The sequence below is a fragment of the Grus americana genome, chromosome Z (genome assembly GCF_028858705.1).
Source record: "Grus americana isolate bGruAme1 chromosome Z, bGruAme1.mat, whole genome shotgun sequence".
NCBI classification, from domain to species: domain Eukaryota; kingdom Metazoa; phylum Chordata; class Aves; order Gruiformes; family Gruidae; genus Grus; species Grus americana.
The window spans coordinates 30,075,334-30,101,569 of record NC_072891.1 but is presented as its reverse complement, the minus strand read 5'-3'; the positions used below and the strand labels follow the sequence as shown (position 1 = coordinate 30,101,569).

Here is a 26,236-nt window from a genome sequence, read left to right as displayed (position 1 = left end):
TTTTTCTGAAACAGCCAAAATACATGAGACATCCCTCATGCTAGTACAAGCATTTTCAAAATGATGCACAAACATATTTGATTTTTTCTGTATTCAGTTTTCTTGTTTCCACATAACACCAAGTATTCACTCAAGTAAAGATAACTGGGATTCCAGATGCAAAAATGGTCATTTCTCAGCATCATAAAGAGGCCCTCAAAGGCCTCAGCTCCATCTCTCTTCACCTCTGCTTACAGTAACAGTTGCTGTAGTATAGCCCAACGAGGACTGCAAAAGTAAATGGGCAAGGGGAGAGGCTAATTTAACAAGGAAAACGGTCCTAAGACTTCACCGGAGTAAAGGAAAATAGTTTTATTACCATGCCTTCCATCCCGATTCGCAAGAACAGTTAAAGAGAAAAAGAAAAAAACAGACATGAATTGTTAAAATAATTTCCAGTATCACTGCAGATTGGAAGAGTTGTGCTTCAAACAGAAGTGGGATCTTGTGCTGAAATGACAGGAGAGAGGTCCAAGTCCTCCACAGCGCCTTCAGCTAAAATGGCACAGACTTCCAATAAAAGTATTTCCTTAACATGTCAAGTGACTTCAGTGGTATTTAATACTTCAGTGGTATTTATTACCAAAGTAATATTTAATACTTGCAGGCATCAGCTTTTGGACTATAAACTAGGTCCTGCCCTCTAGGCAAATTTACATTTATTTCCTTGAATTACAAGTCATTGAAGCATATGCTATAAAACACGAGCTCCCAAAAAAAGTTTGAAGAAGGTCTCCAGATGTACCCAACTGGTTGCATTTATGGACCACGAAGGTACTGAATTTTAAGTGAACTTGGTTTGGTTTGGTCTCTGCTCTAACCACCCCATCCATAAAGAAAAACAACTCTCCATAAACAACACTTTAGGAACAGCTTCTAACCATGCTTTGAAGTTTCTCCTAGAAGACAGGAAAACTCTAAGGCAGCTGAAACCTGACACACATTTTCAGTTCAGGGAAACAAAAGCAAAAATTCAGCCTTTGAAACACTGCCAGAGCCTGCAGCCACCGCTTTGCACTTGCTGCCTTTCAAGCTCTGTCTTTCAACCTGCAGAGCAAGTGACCAGCCAGGTGAGGACAAGCAGTGTGCTGCAGCAATGGGTGGTGGGCATCTCTAGCTCCATCAGCAGGTTCTTCACACCAGGAAGGGGAGAACATGAAAATACCCATCTAGTTTTCTGCTGTGAAAAACACTCTGACATCCAGGATAAAGTATGAGAGTAGAAGGTATGGTAAAAACATCCTTCTCAAGAGTTAGGATTCTGCTCATAGAAAAAAAAAAATCTCTAATGTTATAAGATTTCATTTTTCTAAAAAAAAGCATGATATCCTGTTTATAGAAGAACAAATTCTAGCAGCTGTCTCCACATGTTCCATCTGTTTATCATTACTCTGTGGTTTTGGGGGCTTGACATCTGAACAAGTCCTTGCATCAAGTCACGCACCTTCAGCAGACTCTCCTCAAAGCGCGGACAACTCAGCACAGGCTGAGAAAGACCTGCCGCAAGTGCAAGCAATAACCCATAATGTGTATCAGCACTTCATCCCTTCTCCAGCAAGTCAAATGTGGAGGCACATGTCTGGGTTGGCACAGTAAAATCTAAAGGCAAAGAGCACATGTGTATTTATTCATGTGTATTATGGCCTTTGAGACCATTATGGTGCCAAATAAACTCATTCAGCTACTGTTTACAGTAGAAACAAAACTGAGGTCAGAGCACAGCTCCCCAGTGACCAAAAAACCTGACTTGGTCTGTAGCAGAGCAAATGTAAGACTTGGTGTATGGGCAACTATCCAGCTGGTAAATTCTTATCTACAGAGCAGGTTATTTCACACGCCTTTTGAAAACAAAAGGCAAAGAGGGCACAATGAATCTGTGAAAGGCGATGGATGCAGCTCTTTAAAACACTTACCTCCAACAGACCATTTCCTGGCCTCCATGGAGTGGCTCTGCTTGGAAAGAATGAAATAATCTGCCTGACTGCAACGATCCAGTCCAGAGAGGTGCAGAGCTTGGCCTGACCCACCACTGTCAGGCTTATGTTCCTACCCCAAAAACACGGCTGTTGCATTTCGATGAAGGTTGGATTTGGGGTTCTTCTCTGTTTTATTTTGGTGGATTTTGTTGTGGGAGAGAAGGGTGGCATTGCTGTGGGGTTTGGTTTTTGTTTTTCTTTACAGCCTTTCAGCATTTGGCAGCCTGTTTCCATAGAATGGCTTAAAACCTGCTAGCCATTCAGGTCAGACCTGAGACTGATCTGGCCTACCCACCTTCTCCTCCTTAGCAAACGCCTCTGGAAAGGCATAAGAAAGCAAACATACAGCAACATTTCTCCTCTAGGCTTCCAGAAACCTGTGACCCAGAGACTTCCTGAACCAGGGGTGGTCCAGGATGGCTTTTAAGTCACAGTGTCAAATGTTTATTTTCAGACTAGCTGGGAGGTATTCAATAACTGGGTTCAAAATGTCAGACTGCAGTTGATGTGTTAGTACTGTAAGGAGATCTACTGGTCAAGTGCCTCGAGATACAGTTATGGATGATTAATGTGACCCAATGACTACATAACACTCAAAACTTCCATATGAGAGACTTTGCAGGCTATAGGTAGGTCCCTCACTAGTTAGCACCAACCTAGAGAGAGGATGCAACGGAAAAATGTGCCCCGTATCATTGTTAAGTGTCCACCTGGTTTAACTTCACATGGAAAAAACTTCAACTACTTGGTATTTTGTGTGTCAAGAGGTAAGTCATGATCTCCACTCATCTCCCACTATGACTCCTTGGAAAAGCTTATGGCAAGAAGTCTTATTGAGGGAGTGAATAGACAATTCAAGCCTTCAAATTTGGTGAAATCTTTTTTTTTTTTTTTTTTTTGGTATGGATAGTCAGGCATACTTGCTTGTTTCTACTGAGGTGTTAGAAGTAAGTGACCTAGCAACTCAGTTTGCGGCTTCCAGGAGGACTTTACAGGTCAGCTTTGTTCTCCTATTTTGCAGAGATGAAAAGTGAATGACACTAAACGTGAACACAAGAGAAAGGAAAAATCCATGGCTGTAAAAGAAAGACATGCATTCTCAAATCTGGAAATACACGTATGCGCTTCTTATGCCACAGACAAGGATGCAAAGTGACCTTCTGCCTGTTGGGAACTCAAGTGGAGGTGTCAGCCTAGCAACTGTCCCCTGGTGCATTTGAAAAAAGCAGACTGAGTCATTCAGGGTCAGGTGGCGGATCCTGCCAGCGTGGAAGGCATCCTGTATCCTTCAGTTGCCAACCCACTTCCCCAGCTGAGCAGGGGGTGCAGGAAGGAGCTCACGCCTTTGCCAGAGAGACTGTACAGGCTACAGTTTTAGGCACCTCTTTCCCAGTTGATTTTTGCAATCAAACGCCATGGATTTCTAGAAACAATTACTAATCCAGAAATACTGCACTTCTACCCACAATAATATACTGACTATACAAAAGGCTCAGGCAAGGAAAAGTGCCACATAAACCAGGGAAAAAAAACAAGTGCCACGTATAACTAGTGATGACCCACAGGCAAGACTACACATGGCCATTATTAATGTGGCACGTAACTGATACGCAGTGCACGCAGTACCTCATGCAGCAGCAGAGCTGCCGAAGGACAGTAAAGCTGGAGTGGAGCAAGAGATGCTATGCTCAGTTTTGCACAGAGTTGTCTCTCCTGCTGCTGCGGTCTTGGCTGTACCTGGTGTCTACAAGGGACACGAGCCGAGATGGTCTGGCTGAGCCAGAGCTGTAGAGTTGTAGCCTTACAACCTTTCTCTGCAAAGGGAGAGGGAATTAATTTTCCCAGAATTGTCAACACTGTGTTTTCCACAGCACTGAAGGCAGGTTGCGAGAAGCCTCTGATAGTTAAAGGCAGAGAGGGGTGCATAGGATGGCTGGATATCGGGGGGAGGTGCAGGGACAGCACCTGGGGAGAAGTCCTTGTGTGTCCTCAGGGAGAGCTGGGGTAAAACCAAGCATGGGAGAAAAGGGGCCGAGAGGAATGTCAGGGGAAAAAAAGGAAAGGACGAGCATCCCTGATGGCAGACACACTGTCTGAGAGGGAAGGAAGGGAACGGGACTGTAACTAATGATGGCAAGGGAGAATGGTGAAAGTCTAAAGGGCGATGCAGTGGATGCACAGCCTTGTGAGCACTTTGAACTACTGGCAAACTTAAAAGCTATGTAACAGCCATCTGTCTTCATGTTGAAAAACAGAGGACAGGAGCAGAAGAGAATGATTCTAAAATACACTTTTTTTTAACCTTTTAGATTAAGATATGGAAAAACCTATCTAAAATTTAAGAATCACAATTTCTGCTGGAGGGAGGCGGAAGAAGGGGAGAAAGGGCTTAGCCATGGACTTCTTGAAGTGAAAAAACACTGTTGATCCTCATAATCCCTTAAAACATGACTGCTCTGATCTTGTCTTTGTGCTTCTATCATATGCAAATGTCAGTCCACTTTTTAAACCACAACCATGTATTTTATTGTGGTTTTTTGTGCCCTTTTTCTTTTTAAAGCTGCTCACTTTAGATTTACCAAGCAGTGTACATGAAGTGTTAAAACTTGACCTGTTTGCTAGGATTAGACCTGAAATTCCAGTAACAGCAGCTAAATTGCACAAGCGTTTTCTTTTTATTATTAGATCTTCTGCAACCCATACCACGGTGCTCCAGGCAGAGGGGTTGGTTTTGTGAAGAGAGGGTAGGGAAGGGGCTAGGAGTACATCAACAAACATGCCCCTCAGCAATAAGGGACTACTCCAGACCAGCAATGTCTGGTTTACAGAGGGAGAACAATCTGTTCCTAATTATCAGTTAATTTGATCCTCACCCTAATCTGACCAAACCTTCAAACCCAGCTATTAAAAACAGTTTCCACCCCTTCCCTCCATCCCTCCCTTTCCTACTTTCAAACCCATACTGAAGGGCAATACAAAAATATCACAGACAGGTCTTGTATGTTGAAGGAAAGTAACATAATGTTAGGAAGAAAAAATATATAGGAATATATTAATAAAAAAAGAGAAACAATTACATAAAACACTTATTACAGTGTGAGATAACTAGGGTAGATAAATTGAGCAAGAAAAAGGGATGGGCTGTGAGAGGGAGTAAGGGTCACATTATCTACTTCTACAGGGAACAAGGTTTTGTAAGTAGGGACAGATGGACCAAAGGCATGAAATAATGTGATGGGATTTCACATTCACCTACCTCTCCAAGCATCTAAGCACTTAGTTTTGTCAAAGTTGTGTTACATCAGGTGAAGAAAAATCTCAGGAGACTGTATCTAATGCAGACCAAATACATGCTACGAACAGTTTTAAAGAATTAGAGAGATGGGGGAGGGAGAGAGCCCTGTCTGGACTTGGTCAATCTGCTAACCCCCAGACACGGCAAGCTGGAATGTGCATCCCACGCTGAAGGTTAACCATTGCTTTCAGCCAATATGGTAAGCGTGATTTCCGGATGAAATCAGAGGAGGCAACGGGAGCAAGAAAGGGGAGGATGGCCACAAGCACAGTTCTGTCGTGAAGCTGGTCATACAGGGACATCCTGGCAGGAATCTGTACTCTGCCACCAAGGGGAGTCATGTTTCCAGAGGAAGGAAATGGAGATACAGCAGCAATGCTAACGTGGGCAGCCCGAGTGCTCCCTCAGCCCCTAGAACTGCTGTGAAAACATGATACGGGAAGGGCTGCCCTTCTGTCATCGCTAATGCAAAGCCTTACAAATGGCATGGAAGGGGGGGAGGAGAGAGGTGGCCATTACAAGAAGCTTCCGAAGGACTTCTACTCCAGCAAGTTCCTTCTGCAAGGAACATGTCTAAATGCAGGCACTCAGTGTTCACAAACAGAAGACAACCAGCTGTAATCAGGCTATTTCTATCCAGGCCATTTCCCTGGGGCACCGTATCCTTTTAAGGGAAACAAAATCCCCTCCCTTCCCATAGGGAGGAGATTCATGGGCATTATTCATAAACTGCTTTCTGCAGGAGAATCTGGGAAGGGAGTGAGGAATACTGTAAAATAGTTTTGGGTTAAATGGCCACTGGAAGATTTGGTGAGTCTGCCACCAGATCAGTGAAAGCAGTGGCTTCCATCACAAGACCTAAGGGCTTTTATCCCTGTTAAATCTCCACCAGTTCAGTGAGGTTGCAGGGGTACCACAAACAGCAAGGCATACCTGTTTAGTCCCTAGAGTGTTACTGGCTTTAAAATACAAGATCAGCACCCTTAGCTGCCTCCGAGGGTGTAGAGGGCATGTACTTCCACAGGGAGCAGCAGCAGGCCACGTGAGAAGGTCCAGGTGCTGCCCATGCAAGTGCATCACGACAGCTCAGACAAGGAATGAGAGCATTACTCCGTGAGCAAGCCTGTGTCAGGGAGGAATGAACACAGTCCTCTGTCTAGGTGAGATGTAAGAAGTTTCTGGGCAGCTGCAGAAGGTAATCCAGAGCAAGACACAACTGCAGTAATCTCTGAACAAAACACAGACCAATTATATCTGTTCCGTTTCTCACAGCGCTTTGTCCTTCTCAAAGCATCTGCATCTTACACGTCTTTGTGTCTTGGGCCATCTGCTTCCCAACACATCCAATTTCCATTTCTAAGGACTGGGCTACCTGGGCCAGGCTGCTACATCCTCAGCTCCTAATGACACTGTATTTATTGTATCCTTTCTAACTCCTTCCTGCCCCTTCCCTTTCCAGCAGATGCCAAAATCAGGCCTGAAGGGCGTTCTTCAGGCAACAAGTCCTATGTAAAAGAAGACGCATGATCCCTGATCCTCTGGGGTCTGATAAAAGCCTCTAGGCTGGGCAAACGCAAGTCACTGTGTTTTCAAGCTTTCTGTTGCAGCAGCGAATGCATCCTTGGTTTACAGGTAACAGCTAACAATTGCAGAAGAAACAAGTATTGATTCAAATAGAAAGTTGGCATTGGCTGTGAGATTGCATGCTCCATCTCCAGACATCGGTCCTTAAGGCAGATCTGGCATCAGGAGTGTACTACAGCATACTGATGGAAATTTTGATACGCCTTATGATAAAGCCGATGTGAAACCACTGGAGGCTCCCTTACCCTTCACCCCACAGACTTCAGGGTCCCACCCTAGCTTGTTTTTAAATGCTGGGCCACCACCAGAGTGACTCACTAGAGCACTCGTGGGTGAGGCAGGAGCAGGATCCCAGTCAGTGACAGCCCTGCATGCCATCTGCCCATCCAGAAAGCACAAGGCAATTCAGCAGGCTCTCCGGATGGCAAGAGTCTCCCACCAGCTGCCAAAGCACTCCTTCGGCGTACGCCCTTCCCCATTAACTCTGATGGTTATCAGATGCAGGCTCGGAGCAGGGAGGATGGTAGGGGAGCAAGCCCAGGCTTAAATAGCCTCTCATCACACAGCCCTGACTCAACCAAATTACCATTGCTTGCATGGCTGATTTGATAAAAATACAAACTCACCTGAAACTTGGTCATTTGCATCTGCTAAGCTAAGCAAAGCCAGTGCATTTAAGGCTCCTAAGCTCAGAGCGCGGGGTGTCAGTAGCACCACAATGATGGCTCGGTGACACCTACCCTGCAGCTAAGCAGCAGAGAGCAGCTGTCGGATGGGCTCTCGTGGCAGGCACCTGCAGTACTCAGGAGTAAAGGCTCTATCGGACTGACTGCTACCTAGCAATCAAACACTTCCCATTGCTAACTTCTTCATATCTGTAAGTTCTCGTTCATTGACTGAGGGTCTGTAATGAAAACTGGTGGATACTCTGCTAAAATTAGTAACAGTGGGGTCACGTTCTGGCACACGGCACTTTATTCTTAGACTACGCTTCAGACCATTAGGTTGGAAATCATGCAAAACTCCATGCATATTGCCTATGATTATATGCACGAGGATAATCAAATCATAGGAGAGACTCTAACTCAAATAATCCAGTGACTGAAGGGAAAAGTGTTTGGTAAAAGTTGTTACAAATCAACGCAGAGGACATGTATGATAAAAACATTTGCTCTAAGCAAATGTGTCTTCTGTGGCTTCAATAAAAAGGGCTAAGAAGTCAACAGGGATTTTCATAATACTTTACAACACTTGCTTAAGCATTTATATACCAGCAGATGGAACACACATTTACTAAACATTTGGTCTTTGAGTCACACTGATGTTAGTATCTCAAACAATATTAATTCAGGCAACAGGCTCTTGTAATGGCCTCATTCTCTGCTTAACTGGTGCATAGTTATGACTTGAGTCAAGAAAACTGCTCAGATACAAATAAAATCTAACCAGAGGCCCATGGGGTGCTGCAGAGTAACTGTGCACATATAAAATAACCAGAGGGACACACACCAGGGTGCTGCAGGGGAACCAGCAATCCGACGTGGTTTGTATCTGCCAAACCACCCACGGCCCTGCAGCCCCTGGCGTGCTCTCCAGAGCGGAGGTGGATGCTGGGGGTGACATCTTCCCCTCCTCGGGAGGCTGAAAGTGAAAGGAGTAAACTGGGAGCAAAACCACTTGATGCCTGCACGCTGGCTACTACAGCAGCAGTTCCTGGCTTTACAGTTGCAAAGAATAAAGTAAAAATGATGGTGAGTTGCTTTAAGAAAGGTGGGTGTAGGAATCTGAACGAGGTAAAGCATAAAGCTGAGTTAAACACACAGGAAAATAGTTCAAATGAATCCGTGTAAGATGTATTGCTGTAAGTAGAAGCATGTTAAAAGTGGGGTGGGAAGGCATGGAAACACAAATCCTTAAACAAGAGTGAGGGGGAAGCTGCAGACAGAAGGGAAGGGAGAAAAGAGAAAGGATCAGGGAAATCTTAAGCACCGTGTACAGAAAACAATCTGTATTTGCTTCACAGCAAACTAAAGAAAGTGTGCAATGGCCTTGCTATACTGACCCCTGCAGCCTGTCCTACTCAGGAAAACTGGAAAAGCTCTTCTTCTGTCAAAACACTTTTTTATGTCCCTGTTAAAGAGATGACTGACAATTCTGCAGTCGCTGGATACAGAGCATGAGGTGCTTAGGGAAGTCACATAAAACAGATGTTTTCATTATGGTTAGAAACAAACACAGTTTTTAATCCTTTATCTTTTTTAATCAGTCTCCTATGTTTGTTTTGCTGCTTCCTGTTTTCTACATCAGAATAAATGAAATTGGACTGGAATCTCACACCATTCAATGCCTCTCAGAACATGTATTTTGAAAACAAAGTTTCAGCTAATCAGGTATGAAAGGAATGAAAATCCAGCCAGAAGTATTTCCAAACTGCCTGGTAAGTTTTAGGCTGGTGTGCACTGTACTTTTTGTAGCTGACTGGAGGACCTTTCTACAGATATCACTACAGAAAAGTTTGCAGAGCCTCATTAAATAGATGATTTATGCATCAGTCCTAGCAAGCACAGAAGCTAACAATTACTGGAAGTTTCACCCAGCGGTTAATGAAGACACTAATACTATTTTGAGAAACAATCACCTATTATTTTTTTTTCTTGTACTATGCAAAGAGAAATTAATTTGTATCATGCACCAGACCGAGTCCAGCCTCCCAATAGCTCCCCACAGACGCAGGGTACTTCCCAGCTCCTGCTGCAGCTCCTTGGATGACTGCATGACACGCTCTGGACTTCTACCCCACTCCTTAACCCCGCTGAGTTTACCGGACCGAGCAGTAAGCTCACACGCAACCTGGGCAGACTCGAAGCAGCAAACAGTTGTGACTACGCAGCACCCAACTAATAAAATAAAGCAAATTTCTCTGCGAGCACAAATTTATATATCGCTAGTGTTAGAGAGACTTCAGCTATTTTCTAAGCAGATGGCACAACTTTGACAGACCCTAGTCCAAAATCAGTATCAAGTCTCTCAACCAACTTCCAAAATGTATAAAGATGAACAAATAAGCTTGCAGCTTGCGGCAATACTGCTCACCACAAGACTTCTCTGCAGTGAAACTGGGAACACAGTGATAAAACTTTTAAGTCAGCAGCAAACAAAACTATTGACAAACAGTACTGAAGTCTAAATCACAGCCTCTGTTATTTATTCGCCACATTTAAAGTTCACATCTTTACCGAGATATGCAAGAGGCAGAGAAATTTATGATAGGTGGTTTCATGATAAAGTCATCACTTGCTTTGTAGCTTATCTCACATACACACTCACTGAAAATATTTACAGCAAATGTACTTCCCATAAACATCCTTAAAAAAATAATCTCTATACAAATGCAAAATAGCTCAATCCTTTCCTGGAGACAAGTTCCAAATTCAAGCATTCCTCTACAGATTTTATCTGCAGCAGCAGTAGTCCATATAGGCTCGTATACTGAAAAAAATGACCAAAATGGCACATAGGCATAATCATTTAACAGTGCAAGTACTCACATTCTCAAGTTAACCAAAGCAAACCACTGCTCCTTAGTCACCTCGTACTTGAATGCAGCTGAACATGTGGTCAAACTTGCCAAAATATTCAAGTAACATAAACGCAGCTTAGTAGTCCATAACAAGTCTTTCTAGTTCTTTTTCCTGTTGCTGATTGATTCAGAGGGTGCAGAAAACACCACCCCTGAAGTTTGTCTTTCCACTCTTAGAGCTCCATGCAATTAAGAAACTTGCTTCAATACCTCCAACGCCCAAATCAGTTCCTGCTCATCCAAAGGCATTCTCTCCCAGGCAGCACAGCAGGGTAACAAATCACAGGTATTCACAGCCCAATACTCTGTCCATTATGAACTGCTGAGGATTTGGAGACACGGGTGTACATAGCTGCATGTTAGAGCGCTGGCCTCGAGGGTTTGCTAAGCCAACAAGTCCTGACAGTCTCTGCAAAATGTTGTCCAATTTAATTTTGAATTAGATACTTGCAATTCATTATAGTGTCTTTCTACGAATAAGGGAACAAACACCTTCTACACTGCAAGAAGCTTTGTTTGCATAACAATCCTGAAACTAAAACTTCATCTTGCATTAACACATCCCCGGTAAAAGCATTTAGCTTCTTTTAGACTTACATGTCAGCTTATCAACTTTTTCAATTCTACTGCAGGGAGGGGGCAGAATTAGTAAACCAATCAATAACAGTCCACGCACAATTTTTCTTTCCTTGTAAGCAGAGGGAATTGTTCCGCATGACTTAAGTTAAGAGTGTATTACTAAAAAAAGGTCAAGTTATGTGGGGGGTTTAGGCAGTAAACAGCGACAGTGAAGTCACACAGCAGAGAGAGTTTCTTAAGTTAGCCTCTCAAAAAGATTACAAAAGGTTACAAAAGGATATAGTTTCTTTCTTAGAGAACATACTTTTAATTGTATAAAAATGGGGGGGGGGGGTAAGAAAATATCCTTTTTCAGTAGTCTCAGGATTTAACAACATTGGTAAATTTAGCCTTAAATCATCAACAGACAAAAGTAACTCCAATGTTTTCATGTAACTTCCACTAGCCTTTAAAAACTTACTTGTTCTTTTGCATAAATTGCAGATAATGACACTACGTATTTCTAATTTCCTGCACACAAAATGCTTTAATCCCTTGCACTAATTAGAACAATACTACAGTAAGCACAGTGAGTATTTCAGGATTTGTTTCTGTACCAGAACATACTTTCAAAGGAGGTTGCTGCTAAAATCCACCAGATAAGCCAATTCTCAATATGTGTGTGTTGTGATTTAGCTAGTAGCATTTGAACACAAGTGCATGAGCCTTAGGGAGGGAAAAAAAGCTCAAATTTCTATGTACATGCATAAAAAAAAGGTATTTAATGTTCCTTCCCAGGATATTCGAAGTGCTCCCAGCCACCCCAGCCTTCATTGATAAATCCATTTCCCATCCTACCTACATTAGAAAGTCTCAAAAGAGCACCCACGAGCTCCTGCCATGCACTTGAAATTTTCCATATATTCCCAGTGTAGCAGCCTCAGCTTTAGTGGGCTAAAGCTATGTTTGTGCAGTGATCAGAACAGGAAAATATTGACACAACTGCAGGAGGAACGCTGCTGCTGTGCTGTTATCAATTGTTCTGCAATCTCTGCCCCCTCCTGATCCCTCAGTCCTCCTCAGCAACCTTTGAACATGCCAAGTGATCTATTTCAAAAAGTATCACCCAACCAAAATAGACATCTCAGGAGCTTCTTAAAATAATGAAAAAGTGACCTGAAATAAACACCTCCTCTTGACGTTGCTTGAGAAATGCTTTTATGTTTTGCTGATAAGCAAGAAATAAAAATCAGCCTGACCAATAAGGGTGACCAGGAAGGGCTGGGGATTCGATGTGTAAGAGCTGGTTAATCTCGCAAGTTAATTACAGACACAGGATAACAACCACATGACTTTTTGCAGCAAAGCCCTAGGCCTCTCAGAGTCTGGTGTAAGCCAGCGTAGGTCCTTGAAAGCAGGGAGCACTGCATGCTGAACAACCGCGTGCCAGCCCTTACGTCCTTGCTAACAACTTTCCACACTTTAAATATTTAAAAGATTATTGGGGGTGGTAGTAGAGGAAGAGACAGGTTCTGATCTACCAGGAAATTAGTTCTCGGTGTTTAGTTTTAGCTACTGCTACTTCCCTTTTCTGCTACTTTCACAATTAAATAAAAAAGCTTTTTAAGGAATAAATTAATAATCCAAAGGGGGAAAAGCGTTCCCGATTAGTTACCTGTAGCACTGCCGTTAGTATTTGCTGGGTAGGCCATGTTTGCTCAGTGACGCATCCAGAGCTAGGCTGTTAGGTGTCATGCAAATGTCATGCATCAAGTCCAACCAGACATGCAACCTGGAACAGACAAAAAAAAGGCAGTTAAAAACATACAGTTTTAAGAAGTTAGGTGCATTAAGCACTGGGCATTTCCAAGTGTTTAAAGTCTCATCTTCAGTGCAAACTTCACCAGAGCAGTAACTTAACATTCCTCTTAATCAGTACCCTAGCTATCACAAAACCCGCTGCTGTCCTGGCGTCTGAAATTGAACTGTGTCTCTCTGACAACCTTGAAGGAGGACCACTGCTCCAGATCTGTCCTCAGTGAGGATGTAACCAGCTGAATTTGCACTTGGCCTTGGGTTTTTTTGTCTACCCTGAGCTTTTTTGCAGTTTGTCCCTATCCTCCCTTGTACAGCAGCAGCCTCCTCGCATTTGCTGGTACCTGTGTAAGTTATAGACTACCCAAAGGTTCACATACGCACAGACCGAGGATTTTTAGGTGAAGAGCACCTACAGAAGAGCTGTATCAGCAAGCGGGGGACCAGTTGCAATTTCCAAGCTCCGATGTCCCCCAGGGAGGTGAGGGCAGAAGGACCCCACAGCAGATGCAGCCAAAGCAAGCACGTGCATCCCCACCGCCTGACAAACCTGGCGGGGTGGAGGGACCAGAGCTGGCACAGGCCCCGGCTGGGATGGTGCACGGCTGGGATGGATGGTGCACGGCTGGGATGGTGCACGGCTGACTGCGAGACCTGTTCCCCTCCCCGCAGGTCCCAGCGGTGACAGGTTTTCTGGGCATGAGTTTTCTTTCAACCCACATGTGGCCAATTCAACTGAGAAGCATTGCCCACCCCCGAAGCTCCGGCTGTGGGTACAGAAAAAGGGTGCTGTCGCCCCGGGCAGGTGGCTGCCCAGCAGAAACCAAGCAAGAGGCAGAAGCAAAACCAGCAGCAGTTTTGTGGTGAGGTAGCTGCTGGCTGGCTCTGCAATGGGGCTCCTGCTCCTCCTTCCCTGCCCACCATGGGGGCAGCTATGATCACAACCCTCATCCTCAGAGCAGCAGATTTGAGTCATCCAGGGCTGCAGAGACACCTCCTCTTGGCTCTGCTTCATGTTTTCTACAATCCAAACAGCATTTCATTTTGTTGACTCAGATAAGTGGAGCTTAGGTGTATGAAGAACACTCTGCTTCACCGACCCCAGTCTGACTTACGCTGACAGCTCCTCAACAAACCAGTCTCATTTTTCCAATTATATTTGATTTGGCTCTGACAGTACGTGCGTGGAATTATTGAAAAGCTAAGCAGATTAGGAAAGGAAAAGAAAATCCAGAAATGAATTAGTGGAAGCACAATGTGAATCTGAGTCAAAGGTATACCGACTGATAGAGAAGCTGACTGTCTCTTTCCACTGACAGAGGTCCATCACACAGGCTTAGCTTAGCTTTCCCCTTCAAGGAACACAAGCACAAATCACTTCATTTGTAGTACAATCCTGACATCAATTTTCCAAGAATGCAGGAGGACCTCCATTGCAACTCCTCCTCCCCAGGCTCTGCTGTATACTCTTAAATTTACGATCTCTGGTTGAAAGGAGGGCAGGACATGAAGCTGTCATAAAGACTGTACAAACAAAAGGCTACAAACAACAAAATGAAGCAGGCATCTGGCACAGACCATGATGTTAAGAGGTCCATCACAAGATTCCAGGCATAACAATAACTATCAGATTTCTGCAACAATGAAGTATGGTGAAAAAAAAATAGAAAAGCATGTTGCTGGCTGAGTTTGCAGCCAGGACCAAAGTTTGAAATCTGTGAGCTTTTAGGAAAACATTAACTACTTCCCTTCAAAGGGAGACACTCTAAAGCACCACTTCCATCTCTGCTATTGTGATCAGGATATAAAGTTACGTTTTAAGTTCAAAAAAGGCAAATTTTACTGAGTCATAATGAATGCTTAGTGAAAAATCTTCATCCATCTCCACGTTAAGTTTCTCAGGACAGCCATTGTCTCCGAGCAGGCTGCACTTAGCTGGACATTAGACTCTCCCAGCAGTGCACCCAAGGGTAAACAGGGCTGAATTAATTCACCCACTTCTAATTTGTTCAGCACAGCCCTGTGCTTCTCACTAGCACTGCAAGAGGCATGCTTCCCTGCTTTCACTATTTACGTTTACCGGACACTGCTGCAGCAGAAGGCTCGCACCACTCTAAACCTGACCAATGAAGGACCCTAAAATACCCACGTAGCCTTTGCTTTATCAGGCAACTCATGTTCTGCCAATCTGCAGCTTCCTATCCCACTTGCAACACAGAAAGCTGAAGGGAAACTGCTCAGGAAACACAACACGAGATTTGCATCCCTCTGGCCAAAGTCCTCCCGGGTCCTCTCTCAGAGCTTCTGCAGGGTGGGGTGTTAGCTAGCTGCTGGAGCTTGCTCGTCTCACACCACCAGCTGCACCACTACTAATGCTTGTACCAGGGGAGACATGAGACCGTGCACCCAGGGATCGGTACGGGCAGATGGGTGGGAGGGGGCCCTGTGGGGGACCCACCTCTTTTAGGTGCAATGCGGTCCCAGATGAGAGCAGGTCAACCACAAAAGTGAACCCTGACTTACAACCCATGGTGCAGCGTGCCTGGGAACTTGTCACGGGTTTAAAAGTAAAATCCGTTAAGCTTCATCCTATCAGTTTCAAAAACACTAGTCACCGTCACGGGCACGCATGAGGAGAGCTTCCTAATAGCGAGAAGCAAATGCAACTGAGGTAAGAATTGACATAAAATTAATAAAGACACTGCTGAAAGCCAAAACAGGGCCTCAGGTCTACATTTTGTTGTGGCTTAAAGAGATGTAATTGACCTGGTACAAACTCCCTTCTGGGTACACTTCTATTGGTTTCAAAGCTGTGCAGGCTTAAGTGTCTCCATTAAGAAGCAAACTCACCTTTAGTTAAAACAATGATGCTTCTGAGCTTAAATGAGGATTAATAAAATAATTTAGGAAGCAAATTTAGTCCAACAGATAGGAGAAAAGAAAAAAAGAAGAGAAAAACATAAGGTCTAATAATTTGCTACCTAAGATAAGTGGAAGAATTGGTTCCTTTCTTTCTTTTTAGATGAAATTAACCGCAGCTGACAACCTGTTTATTAAACAGCTGTTAAAGTATGGAAAAAAACTGTTCTAGCTCCGCAGAGTCATGCAGGAAGGTAATTCATACTGCTTTGAGCCACAACTATACATCGGGAACTGAATTTCTGAAATTGCACCGACATGTACATGGACCATTTTTAGAATGGTATTGCACGTAATTCCTCAGCAACACATACCCCAGTAGCTGCACTTTGACAGAAGCATCTCCTGTGGGCAAGGGCAATACTGGAGGCCAACTACAATACAGAGAGGAGGAAAAATTAGCCTGCTCTACAGCAAAGCATGTTCTCCAGTACAGACATCTTACAGAAGAAAATTAGTAGAGGAGCGTATATATTCCATTCCCAACTCTTCAACTTTCTGCCCATGTGTTTTTACATGCTCGCCCCATGCCTGCCTGTGAATACTGTGATTTACAGACCCTAGGGCAAATGCAAAACAAGCAGAGACTAGCTATATGAAGTATTATTGCTCAATGAAGCAGTTTAAAGTGTTTTGAATTAGATATTCAAACTCTGTTCTGCCCTGAGGTTCAATAGCAGAAACCTTAAACACACATGATCCTCAGCTTCTGCAAACTATCACGACACCCCAGCTTTTACAGGTTTTTCCAGAATGGCGATTCTTTAGGCAGAACGTAAAGCCTATGTCCTAATCCTGTCCTAATCACAAGGGACAAGAACCTTGCTCCTCCTTTGTGCTGCATCTTGTCAGGTCACCTACACCTATGCTCGCATTTCTGCACCAGAAATATCTGAATATATATACATCAGTTGTGGCATCCACACAGCAGAGCTGTAGACTCAAGAGGCACAGATCTTGCAGAAAATCCAGGCTCCCACTTTAGTTTGATGTTTGCAGGAGAGGCTTAAGACAGAAAACAGTTGAGATTTCATCTAAGAATGGTTGTAGAATGGCATGTGGGCAACACAATAATTAGAGATATAACTCAGCTCTTAAACAGAAAAGCAATCATGAAAGCCCTCCTTGTCCAGGGGCCACAGTCACATATGGGAAATGGTGATAAACACACAATTGTTTGGGGGATTCAGGAAGACAGGCCTTGGCTTCCCAGGCAACGGGGCTTTAGGCTAAGTAAATATGCATATAGCTTTTCTTTTTTCTCATGGCACGCACAGACTATTAACAGTAAATGTTCACATCAACCACTCAACACAAGCTCCAGATCTGCAGTGTGGCTGAGACACTAAGATGCAATTGCTTAAGATCTGGACTAAAAGTGGGAACACTGTGGGGCAGAGTTGTGCAGGATTCAAAAGTACTGGCTCCCAATTGTTCAGATGGATGCACTCAGGATAATCCCAGGAGGGAAACCAGCTCCGCAATCCTGTCCAGCAAGTACAAAGTGGTGACTTAACTAGGCCTAGGATAGAGAGGTTTGAGAGAGCAAGTTGACCCACGATATGCAACATTCGAGGAAGAACTGGTACTGCTCCATTCCTGTTATACATCAGTGCAACAAGACTTCTGCCTGACACTTCCCTCTCACATGTGGGTCGTCCCGGCTGTAGAACTTGCCCAGTTTCATTCTGCAAGATACTGATAACATTTGCAAATAAGAGCCAAGATACATGCAAAACCCATCTAAACACGCGGATGGTAATTTCAGTAGCTGCAAGAAATTGGCACTGGAAATCCTTCCCCCTGCTCAGCCAGAGAGGCAAGCACTTTCCAAACTTGTGCAGCTCTACAGGAAACAGGAATGTCTGCAACCTAATTCGTATCCTCAACCAAATATGCCAGGTGCAATTTAAACGAAGCAAGGGCTGAAGCCAGCAACAGCAAAAGAGAAAGTATGTGGGGAGTTGCTCTGTGGTTGGTATCTACCCTGGGAGAATGACTGTGTATCTCATTGATATTTTCTTTTCCATCTTACCCTACTGGGGTTGTGTTCTTCTTATCCTATGTTTATCAAAACAGGTGGCCAATAAACTGAGAGGCAAAGTTTGTATGGGAGAAATAATTATTTTTATTTTTAATTACAGTTAAAAAGTAAGTAAGAATGCAGGCATATGAGGATTTTTTTTTTCAGGTCAGACACAGAGCAGTCAAGTTTGAGAGAAGGGTAAACTGTGAACGATTTTTAATTTCACTTAATTATTTAATCATGTAACCTATTCACATACTTTCTAGAGCGAATGTCTTTTTAATGTTGCATCCAAATCACAAGAAAAACTATGAAGTTCAGTTGCTGCTTAAGTCTCATTAGCTGAACAAAATAAATCACTAGAACAGGCTGTTTGCCTAGGCCACCCTAAAATGCAAAAGTAAAAATTCCCTGGGATCAGTGTTTCCTGCAGCCTCTCTCAGGCAGCAGTCTGTTGTGATTCATCCTCCTCCATCAACAGAGATGATACAGAGATGATTCTTATTATATTTTGGACTATATTTAAGCAGGCAACCAAAAAAAGCCACTTCTCACTATGGTATGTTTTTTTCTGCAGGATCTGCAGTACGATGGGAGCAAAAGAAGCCTTGTAAATCCTTTCAACAGGCAAGTTAATTAACAAGATACGGCTACGGTCAGCATGAATTTACCAGCCTTCCTCACTCCCTCTACTTATAGCATTGGCCTGTAAAAGGTCTCTTTTTACAGCAGAGCTTCAGGCAAAAGCTGAGCTAAGCTCTGTTAAGAAGAGCGTGATGGCTCAGAAACTCTGGGACCTGAGTCAGCAAGCTGAAGAAAAGAAGTCAGAGTGCTCTCAGCCAGGACATGTGCTTCCCTTCTGCCACAAAACCAACAAAAATCAGGCCTGACTCTAAGCTTGGGTGCTTTTGAACCACAAACTCCCAGCTACTGCAATGCGAGGCTCTAATTCTCAAGTTATGTTGGAATTAAACATTAGTCACTTTCATGGGGACATCCTAAGCTGTCTGCCTCCCCTCATCTTAAGTAGACTTGCATTAAGCTGTCTGCTTGCCTTGTTATTTCTGCAAGCAGAGAATAAATGTCCAACCTTCAGTAACATAAGGGTCTGAGGGGGTTTCTTCTGCATGCTTGAACATAGTCTCCTCTTCATGTCCTGAGCTGGGCTTCTACAAAGCTTCTACTTCACTCTCCCAAGCCACCTACCTACTGCACAGGAGCTGGGCTTTACTGGGCAGGCTTCAGTACAGACACTGCCTCAGAAAATGGGCATATATGAAAATCTTTCAGGCATCAAATCCTTCCAGCTACAGCATTTTTCTGAATTCCCCCTAGTTTTGCTTTGTCACGTTTGTTAGCGATGACAGCAATGCTCCACCATCAGCTGCTGGGTTTTAATCTCCCTTCATATGGAGTTATCCCAAGTGGATCTGGAGGATCCAGAAGAGAAATCAGCTGTTACACACAAGCCACTCATTGACTTGCCGGTACCAAGGAACAGGGGAAGGATTTCAAAATGCTATCCAGCAAACACAAACATAACAAGCATCCAGTGGAGCCAGACAAATGGTCCATCTGGACTATCTTGTTTTCAGTAATGGCAACAGATACTGTTTAAGGAGAGTACGTGTGCCTGATGATGAGTCCATTCTTCTGCGCTCTCCCAGCACCAACAGTGATTGGATTGCGAATATCTAAAGGTGTATCCTTACTGTGTCATTTTAATATCCACGTTAAGTCGCCTGCCGGTTTGACTATCCTCTTTCTGACCCTGCTGATCCCACCTGCCTCTGCTGCCTCGTACGGCAGGAAGTCCCAGGCTGTCAATACCCAATGCATACTTTTTTCTTGTTAAACCAATGTCCTACAAATTTTACTGAGTGTCACCAAATTCTTGCATTATAGGGCCTGGTGAACATCAGTGCAGATTCAGCTTATCCACGGCCTTCATGATTTTATAAACCTCAATCTTCTCTCCCAGCTTATATGGCAACTCCATCTCCAAATCATTTTACTTGCCCTATTTGAACCCTCTCACGTATACTCACGATGCGGAAGACCCTTATCATGAACAGCATCTTACTAAAAAATTGTCTGTGAGAACGATCTTGCAAAATGGGCTAGAGTACATTCAATACTTTTCTTAGCATAACTGAGCTTGGCTCTAACAAGCAGAATACACGGGAAGGAAAACCTCAGTTTTAGAAATTTTTCTCAAGCAAGTGAAGAGTTAAAACAAAACCAAACTTACCTGCAGCACAAGTGTAGGCCAGAGGTTGGACACAGCCCCCCCAAATATCCAAACACACATCAGGTCAGCCTAATGGACTTTAGGCAACCTTACCTGTTCTCCGAGATCCAGCAGACTCACTCTCAGGCAGGAGTGGCAGCTCTCGCTATTTTCTCACTATCAGGTTCAGCGTGCACTAGTAAAAGGAAGCGTTTGTATAAATTCTGTACATCATAGGTGGCATGGTTTTGTCACTCCTGCTAAAGAGGACACTCTGTCTAAATAGAATGGGGCTAAAATCTTCTTGCTTTGTCCAGTCTGCTGACTTGGTGGCCCATGTCCAATGTGCAAGAGCGTGATCTCCACTCACGTGCTGTGAGCCTGAACATGGACAGGTATGTTCGGATGACACCCATCACACAGTGCTGCAAGGCCCCCCACACCCTGCGAACATTCTCAGACCACCCATCTCTTCTAGAAATCATTCCTGACAGCATCATTGTCATCACATTATATTACAGAAGCAAAAAAAACCCCAACCCTTCAGAAGGCTGTACATGAAACCAATTTCTGTTTATATTGGAGAAAAAAAATTCAACTAGAAAAAGAAACACAATCCAGGGTAGAAAAAAACAACTTTTTTTTTTTTTTTATACCTGAAATTCCTAACAGGTGATGTATAAGACACTCCCTTTGGTTTATGCCAGTGAATAATGAGTCACATGAAAGTACATGAATTCAGGCCAGTATGATATTGCTATGGGTTGTAATGCTTGCTGTGACAGGGAGCCCAAAGGATGCAACTGGGCTATCCACATTTTTCTTGTGGAGAAGCGGGAGGGCTGAGACTTCCATGGCTTGAAGTAGTTCAGTCAGATCATTCTTCAAGAGGGAAATGAAGCAGTATGTGTGCTGAGCAGCGTTTTCATCCACCATGACAAAGACCCAAATCCAGCCAATAACAAATGAAAAGGCTTCCAAAACAGGTGTTAACTTAGGAGAGAAACAAATGCATATCTGGGATCATGCATGCATGCCAGCCGCAGTATACCTGTGGCCTCCCAGCGCTGACAACCGTGGCGTTACTGTGCCTGGCACAAGAAGCAGTTCCGCCTTCTCCTCTGCAGCATGCCCATAAACTACCCATGGGGCAGGATGAAACACAGCATCCTTTTCACTCTCTTGGCTTAAACATTAAAAGTTGAATAACAGTTGTAAAAAACACATCTGCAGATCCCAATACTTTAAAACGAATTTGCTTATTTAAAGTGAATTTAAAGGTAGATAAACTTGAAGGTTCAAATAAATAAACCAATCAAGGATGTTTATAAAACAGCTCATGAAATGCACTATGATCTCATTCAGACTTTACATCTGAGACAAGCTGCAAGGATTTTAAGGCACAAACTCTGGTAAATAAAAAAAATTAACTCTTCTACAAAGCACCTAAGTATTTAGTTTTCAGTGGCATTTCATACGCAGTGGCACAAGCATGAAACATATTTAGAGGCAGACAGCCAAATCTCAGTCTGTCTCCTGATTTTAGGCGTCTCATGCTGTACATACAGCAACCATAAATCCGCTGTGGCAAAAGGGTGGCATGCATTGCAACCATGATGCTGTGGTACGGTTGGTAAGTTCAAAGACTTTTGCCCAGTAGCATTTGACTATGTAGCTCTTCCGTGGTCATCCCAGCTGAAGCTGCATCTTTATGTGAGACAGCTCCAGCAGCAGCCAGCCTTGTCCCCATCTAGTCCCAAATGCTGCTTCCTGCACAAAACCAAGACCCAAATACTGGTAGCTCTTTTCCTTTTCTTTTTTCCTGTTAATAAGGGTACTGTGGACTTCAGTATCAACCAGTCCTTACCATACAGGAACAGAGAAATTACAGGCTTTTTCTACAGTGAGGAAGGAGAGGCAAGGAGACAATACTGCAAGGGCCAGCCTCTTACAGGCTGCTTTCCCCTCCCACCCCATCACACAGCATCCCTCAGGAACAGCTAGCATGCGTGCACAATTTTTCTTGCCTCCTTTCCTGGCCAAAGACCATCTCTCTGAGGCTTTTTGCATTCATCCCAGGGATGAGCAGGTTTCTCTGGTCCCTCTTCCAAAGCCACCATCTCCACACCACAGCCTGTGGACTGCACACTGTGGTGGGAGGGACATGGGATTTCATGGCAGCAAAACCCTGCCAACCACCCCACCACACACAAAATTGCCTCTCGTTACTGAGTATGCAAAGAGTCACCAAACCCAAGTGATATTTTGACCTGGAGCTGTCATGAACTAACTGGAGATCGTTTAGCAGCACCTGCAGTGGAGCACGTGAGCCAGGCTAGCTGGCTCTCTCCAAACTCTTCCTGCTCAACAGCTTGCAGAGAAAGACTTGTCAGCTTTCTGCAAGTGTCATACTGCCTCTGCCTTGCATGTGGCGAAAAACATCTTGCTGCAAGTAGTCACCTGCAGAGAACTTACCCACCCAAAGGAGAGGACCACAAGTTGGGGCAACGCACTTGTCCCTCACAGGGGGTGTTCCTCTCTGACGACTAGTCAAACCAACATTTAAACAACCTGTTCCTAATGCTCAGGGACTTTGTCATTTAATCTGAGTAATTTAAGTCAGCATAGAGTTCACATAACCTGTCTTCCTCCTCCTCAGTGAGAGGGTGAGCTAACACTTGTATTAATTATTCAAAGCATCTTCTCATGCTCATGCCCCCCTTCTTTTTTCAAACAGCTGTACAGTGAGTGAGTGGCAAGTTCCGAGAGTGCCATTGCAAACAAAAGTGTGCTGATCAACTAATTGCACAAGAACTTTTCACCTTAGGGAGCTGGGCATTAAAACTTGGTGAATTATGCTGTCACCTACAAATTCTAATCTAAAGCCCTGCATCTAGCTGCTGGCAGGAGGCACACACTGCTCTGCCATGGGGCACCATGAAGGAGAGGTGCTCGCAAGCAAGCGGATGTCCAGCTGCTGGGACACGCGTAGTACAACTGCCATGTGCAGCATCGAGGCTCGCAGCACTGACACTCATTTTTGCACCAGTCAATCACATCCCAATAAACTCGGCTTTCATTCAAATTGTCTATCAGCCAAAGCAACATCTCGGCGCTGACACGAGCAGACACGCTCTGGGGACAAGGTGCCATCTATATCTTACGGCGCATGTCAAGCTAGAATCAAATTTGTAATTCCCCAAATGACATATGGATCTGAAAGTCACCTTCCTATAACCCTGAGACGATGGATCAAGTCCAGCACAAACTGCAAAAACTGTACCCTTCTATGGAGATCCATAAAAATGTTACCTTTAAAATCTTTTTGGTTGATACATTATTGGATAGCAGCAATTTAATAAAGAAACAGCAAAATAAGATGTATCTTTATCAGTCACCATATGAGCACACAGACATAAATATATGGCAGTGCTTCTTTCACCACTAACCAAATTCTGGGAAAAAAGCAATATAAGAACTTAATCTTCTGAAGAGCAACACAGCAAGACTGCCAATGAAACAATGCATCTTCAATGTGATTTCTTCATGCGTTTCTTCACAGAAGGCCACTCCTAGGCAGGAAACTATGTGGCATGTATAAAACTAAAACTAAATCAGATGTTCTTAGCAGCAAAAAGAATGGCTTTCACATTCACTCACATTACCTGGAGAGCAAAACAAGCCACTGCACAATAATCAATGCCCTCCTCAAACCTTACCACCAAGGCCCTAGCAGAGAGGAACTTTCTTTGTTGAGATTATTCCCATCCACATCCCACTTCCCCAGGAAGCTAAGCCATATTTTGAGCTCCCCTCAGCCCCAATGCCCATGGATTTGTGATAAACACCCAGCCACAGTGAACGAACCAATACAGAGCTAAAGGCAGATCCATCTATCTTCTTGGAAGATCTGCAAAACAGAAAGTATACGATTTATTTGTACCTGTCCCTGTCTTCCCTCACTCCATGCATAATCAATAACAGAGAGACTGAATTTAAATGAGATCTGTCCCAGTCAGATAAAAAGGAAAAGTTTTTCAAATTTAGGTTCTGGTCTTCTGGGTCAGAGCAGAACTGAAAGGTCCCTTTTGCAGTCAGTATAATTTCCCTACAAAGCCTAAAAATACCCCTTTTTAGTGATACAGATAATCTTTTACCAATTTTAAATCTTGAGAAGTGTTTTTATAGGAGAAGAGTGTTACAGCAGAAGTTTTCTCCTTGGCTTTGCTCTTAGATATGCTGAAGCTCTATCTCCCCTACCTTACTTATTTGCAGGAACTACCTATTTTCACTATTTCTGTCACCAAGGATGTATGCACCTTACCTGGGACTCATCAGCCCTAATTTTCACCTGCTCCCATTCCTTGGAGCAACAGGTCCAGTGCCGAGAAGCAAGCAATGGCAATTGTTACACTTCCGTGTGTTTCTACTGAGAGGGAAGAGAACAGCCAGCCAAAAATGCTACAAGGCAGTGCAGCATGTTAGGATTAAAGACCTTTGCAAATATTTTTCCTCCTCCTACTTTTAATTTCTTATTTTTCTAAAGCTATGTAATCACCATATGAGGAAATACTAACTTTTACCCTTTGCTCCTCTCCACTGTACTGGAATGATGTTGGGTTTTGGTTTTTTTTCCTCCTTACAATACAATAGCAAAAGCAAGCACAGAGGTTACAATTGAACTTCTGTTGACACATTTATTGCTAATTATTAATCCATGTTTTGCCTTTTGTTCTCACTGACAGTGTACATCCAGTAGCAAAATGTCACCAAGAAAATGAACAAAAAGAAGGCAGCGTGCTGATGTTAGCCTACAGTGAAGTTTCAAAAGCAGAAAATGTGTAAGCTAGGCAAAAGTTTCCTTAAGTAAACATTTAATTTTCCGTTCCCTATTTCTAAATGCCATTACATATACACACTGACACATAGGGCATATCCCATGTTGTGCCATTAAGCAATTACAGTAAATAAAAGACTAAGAAATTAGATTGCACAGTATTTAGAAATAGTCTACATTTCCCTACGCAAAAAAGCAGTTCCACTTTCAGGGAGGAAGGCTGCCACCAAGGTGGAAGCTCTCTGCAATCATTTAAGCTGGGGAAACACCTTGTTGAGAAAAACACGATCTGATTTTCAAAGACAGTACAAAAACTGCTACAGTTTACCTCTACCAGTATAGAATTACTAGTACGAAATACTAGCTTGTAAACAGGATAACAACATTTCCAACACAGTAAAAAGATATCTGCTTCACCAGAAAAACGTGAATAGAGAAGTAGTATCAGGCAAACAATTCTAAGACAAAGTTTGTGGAAGAGGAACCTTAAGAACTGAAATGTTGAACACTGTGCGTGAATTACTATTTTAAAGTTCTGATTTAAGAAGTAGACTATATTTATGTATGGAACTGAATATTACAATTCAAGTGTTTATTTTTGCTACATATTAATTACTGTGCAGGACATTTAGAGTTGGAAAAAAGAATACAAAACTGATTAAAGTTATCTTTAGTTATCTGAGGACATGAACAGATTACTGTATGCTTCTTACCTGCTGCCATCACACTCTGCACTGACCGCTATGAAAATCGGACATTACCAAGAATGAGAAAAGGCTAGCTGGGTCACACATCAAAATGAAGTTCTTGAAGGGTGAAAGGCAGCATTAGTTCCCTTCTAAGTATAGCTAAAATTCATCATATGATAGCTCAGGCACACGAGCCTTCAAGGCACATAGACAAGAACTATTTTCACCAGCAACTATCAAGGCATGCTCTTTAAGGGCCAATTTTAAGAAAGGTAAATGGCACTTAAATAACAAAACTCCTGTGGAAACTTCTTCAGTTTACATTATCTCCACCACCACCAAAGTTAGGACAGCAGATAGTAAACATGGACAGATCTAAACTGTTGGTCAAGCCTTCCTGGGCACCGTGCATCTCGCAAATTGATGTGCCAAGTCACACCACATTCTTCACTGCCAACTACACTCACTGCTGATAGCGAATAAAGAACTGAATGATTGCAAACTTTATCTTTAATTGAAGTCTTGTAGCTGCAACATAAAATCTCACAACTTTGTATGCATCTATTTGTTCAACTAAAACCAGCTCTCAGCTAGTTGTAAGAGAATTGTGGTATTTGTCTTTTGGTGCATAAATCACACAGAACAGTTGCTTTAGAACAATAACTAGGTGGCTATGATTACTGCTGAG

General features: G+C 43.4%; 1 protein-coding gene across 6 annotated transcripts in view; it reads right to left on the bottom strand.

Annotated features, from left to right (window-relative positions):
- Positions 1 to 26,236, bottom strand: part of KANK1 (KN motif and ankyrin repeat domains 1) — a 131,849-nt gene that overhangs the window by 38,214 nt on the left and 67,399 nt on the right. For 5 of the 6 annotated variants that reach the window (XM_054810035.1, XM_054810037.1, XM_054810034.1 and 2 more), the window contains one exon: positions 12,708 to 12,824. In XM_054810035.1, the coding sequence (XP_054666010.1) occupies positions 12,708 to 12,744 (37 nt within the window). In that variant the 5' untranslated portion in view covers positions 12,745 to 12,824. Of the gene's footprint in view, positions 1 to 12,707; positions 12,825 to 16,080; positions 16,141 to 26,236 lie in introns of those variants that run through there. The other variant, XM_054810036.1, reaches the window with a different exon arrangement.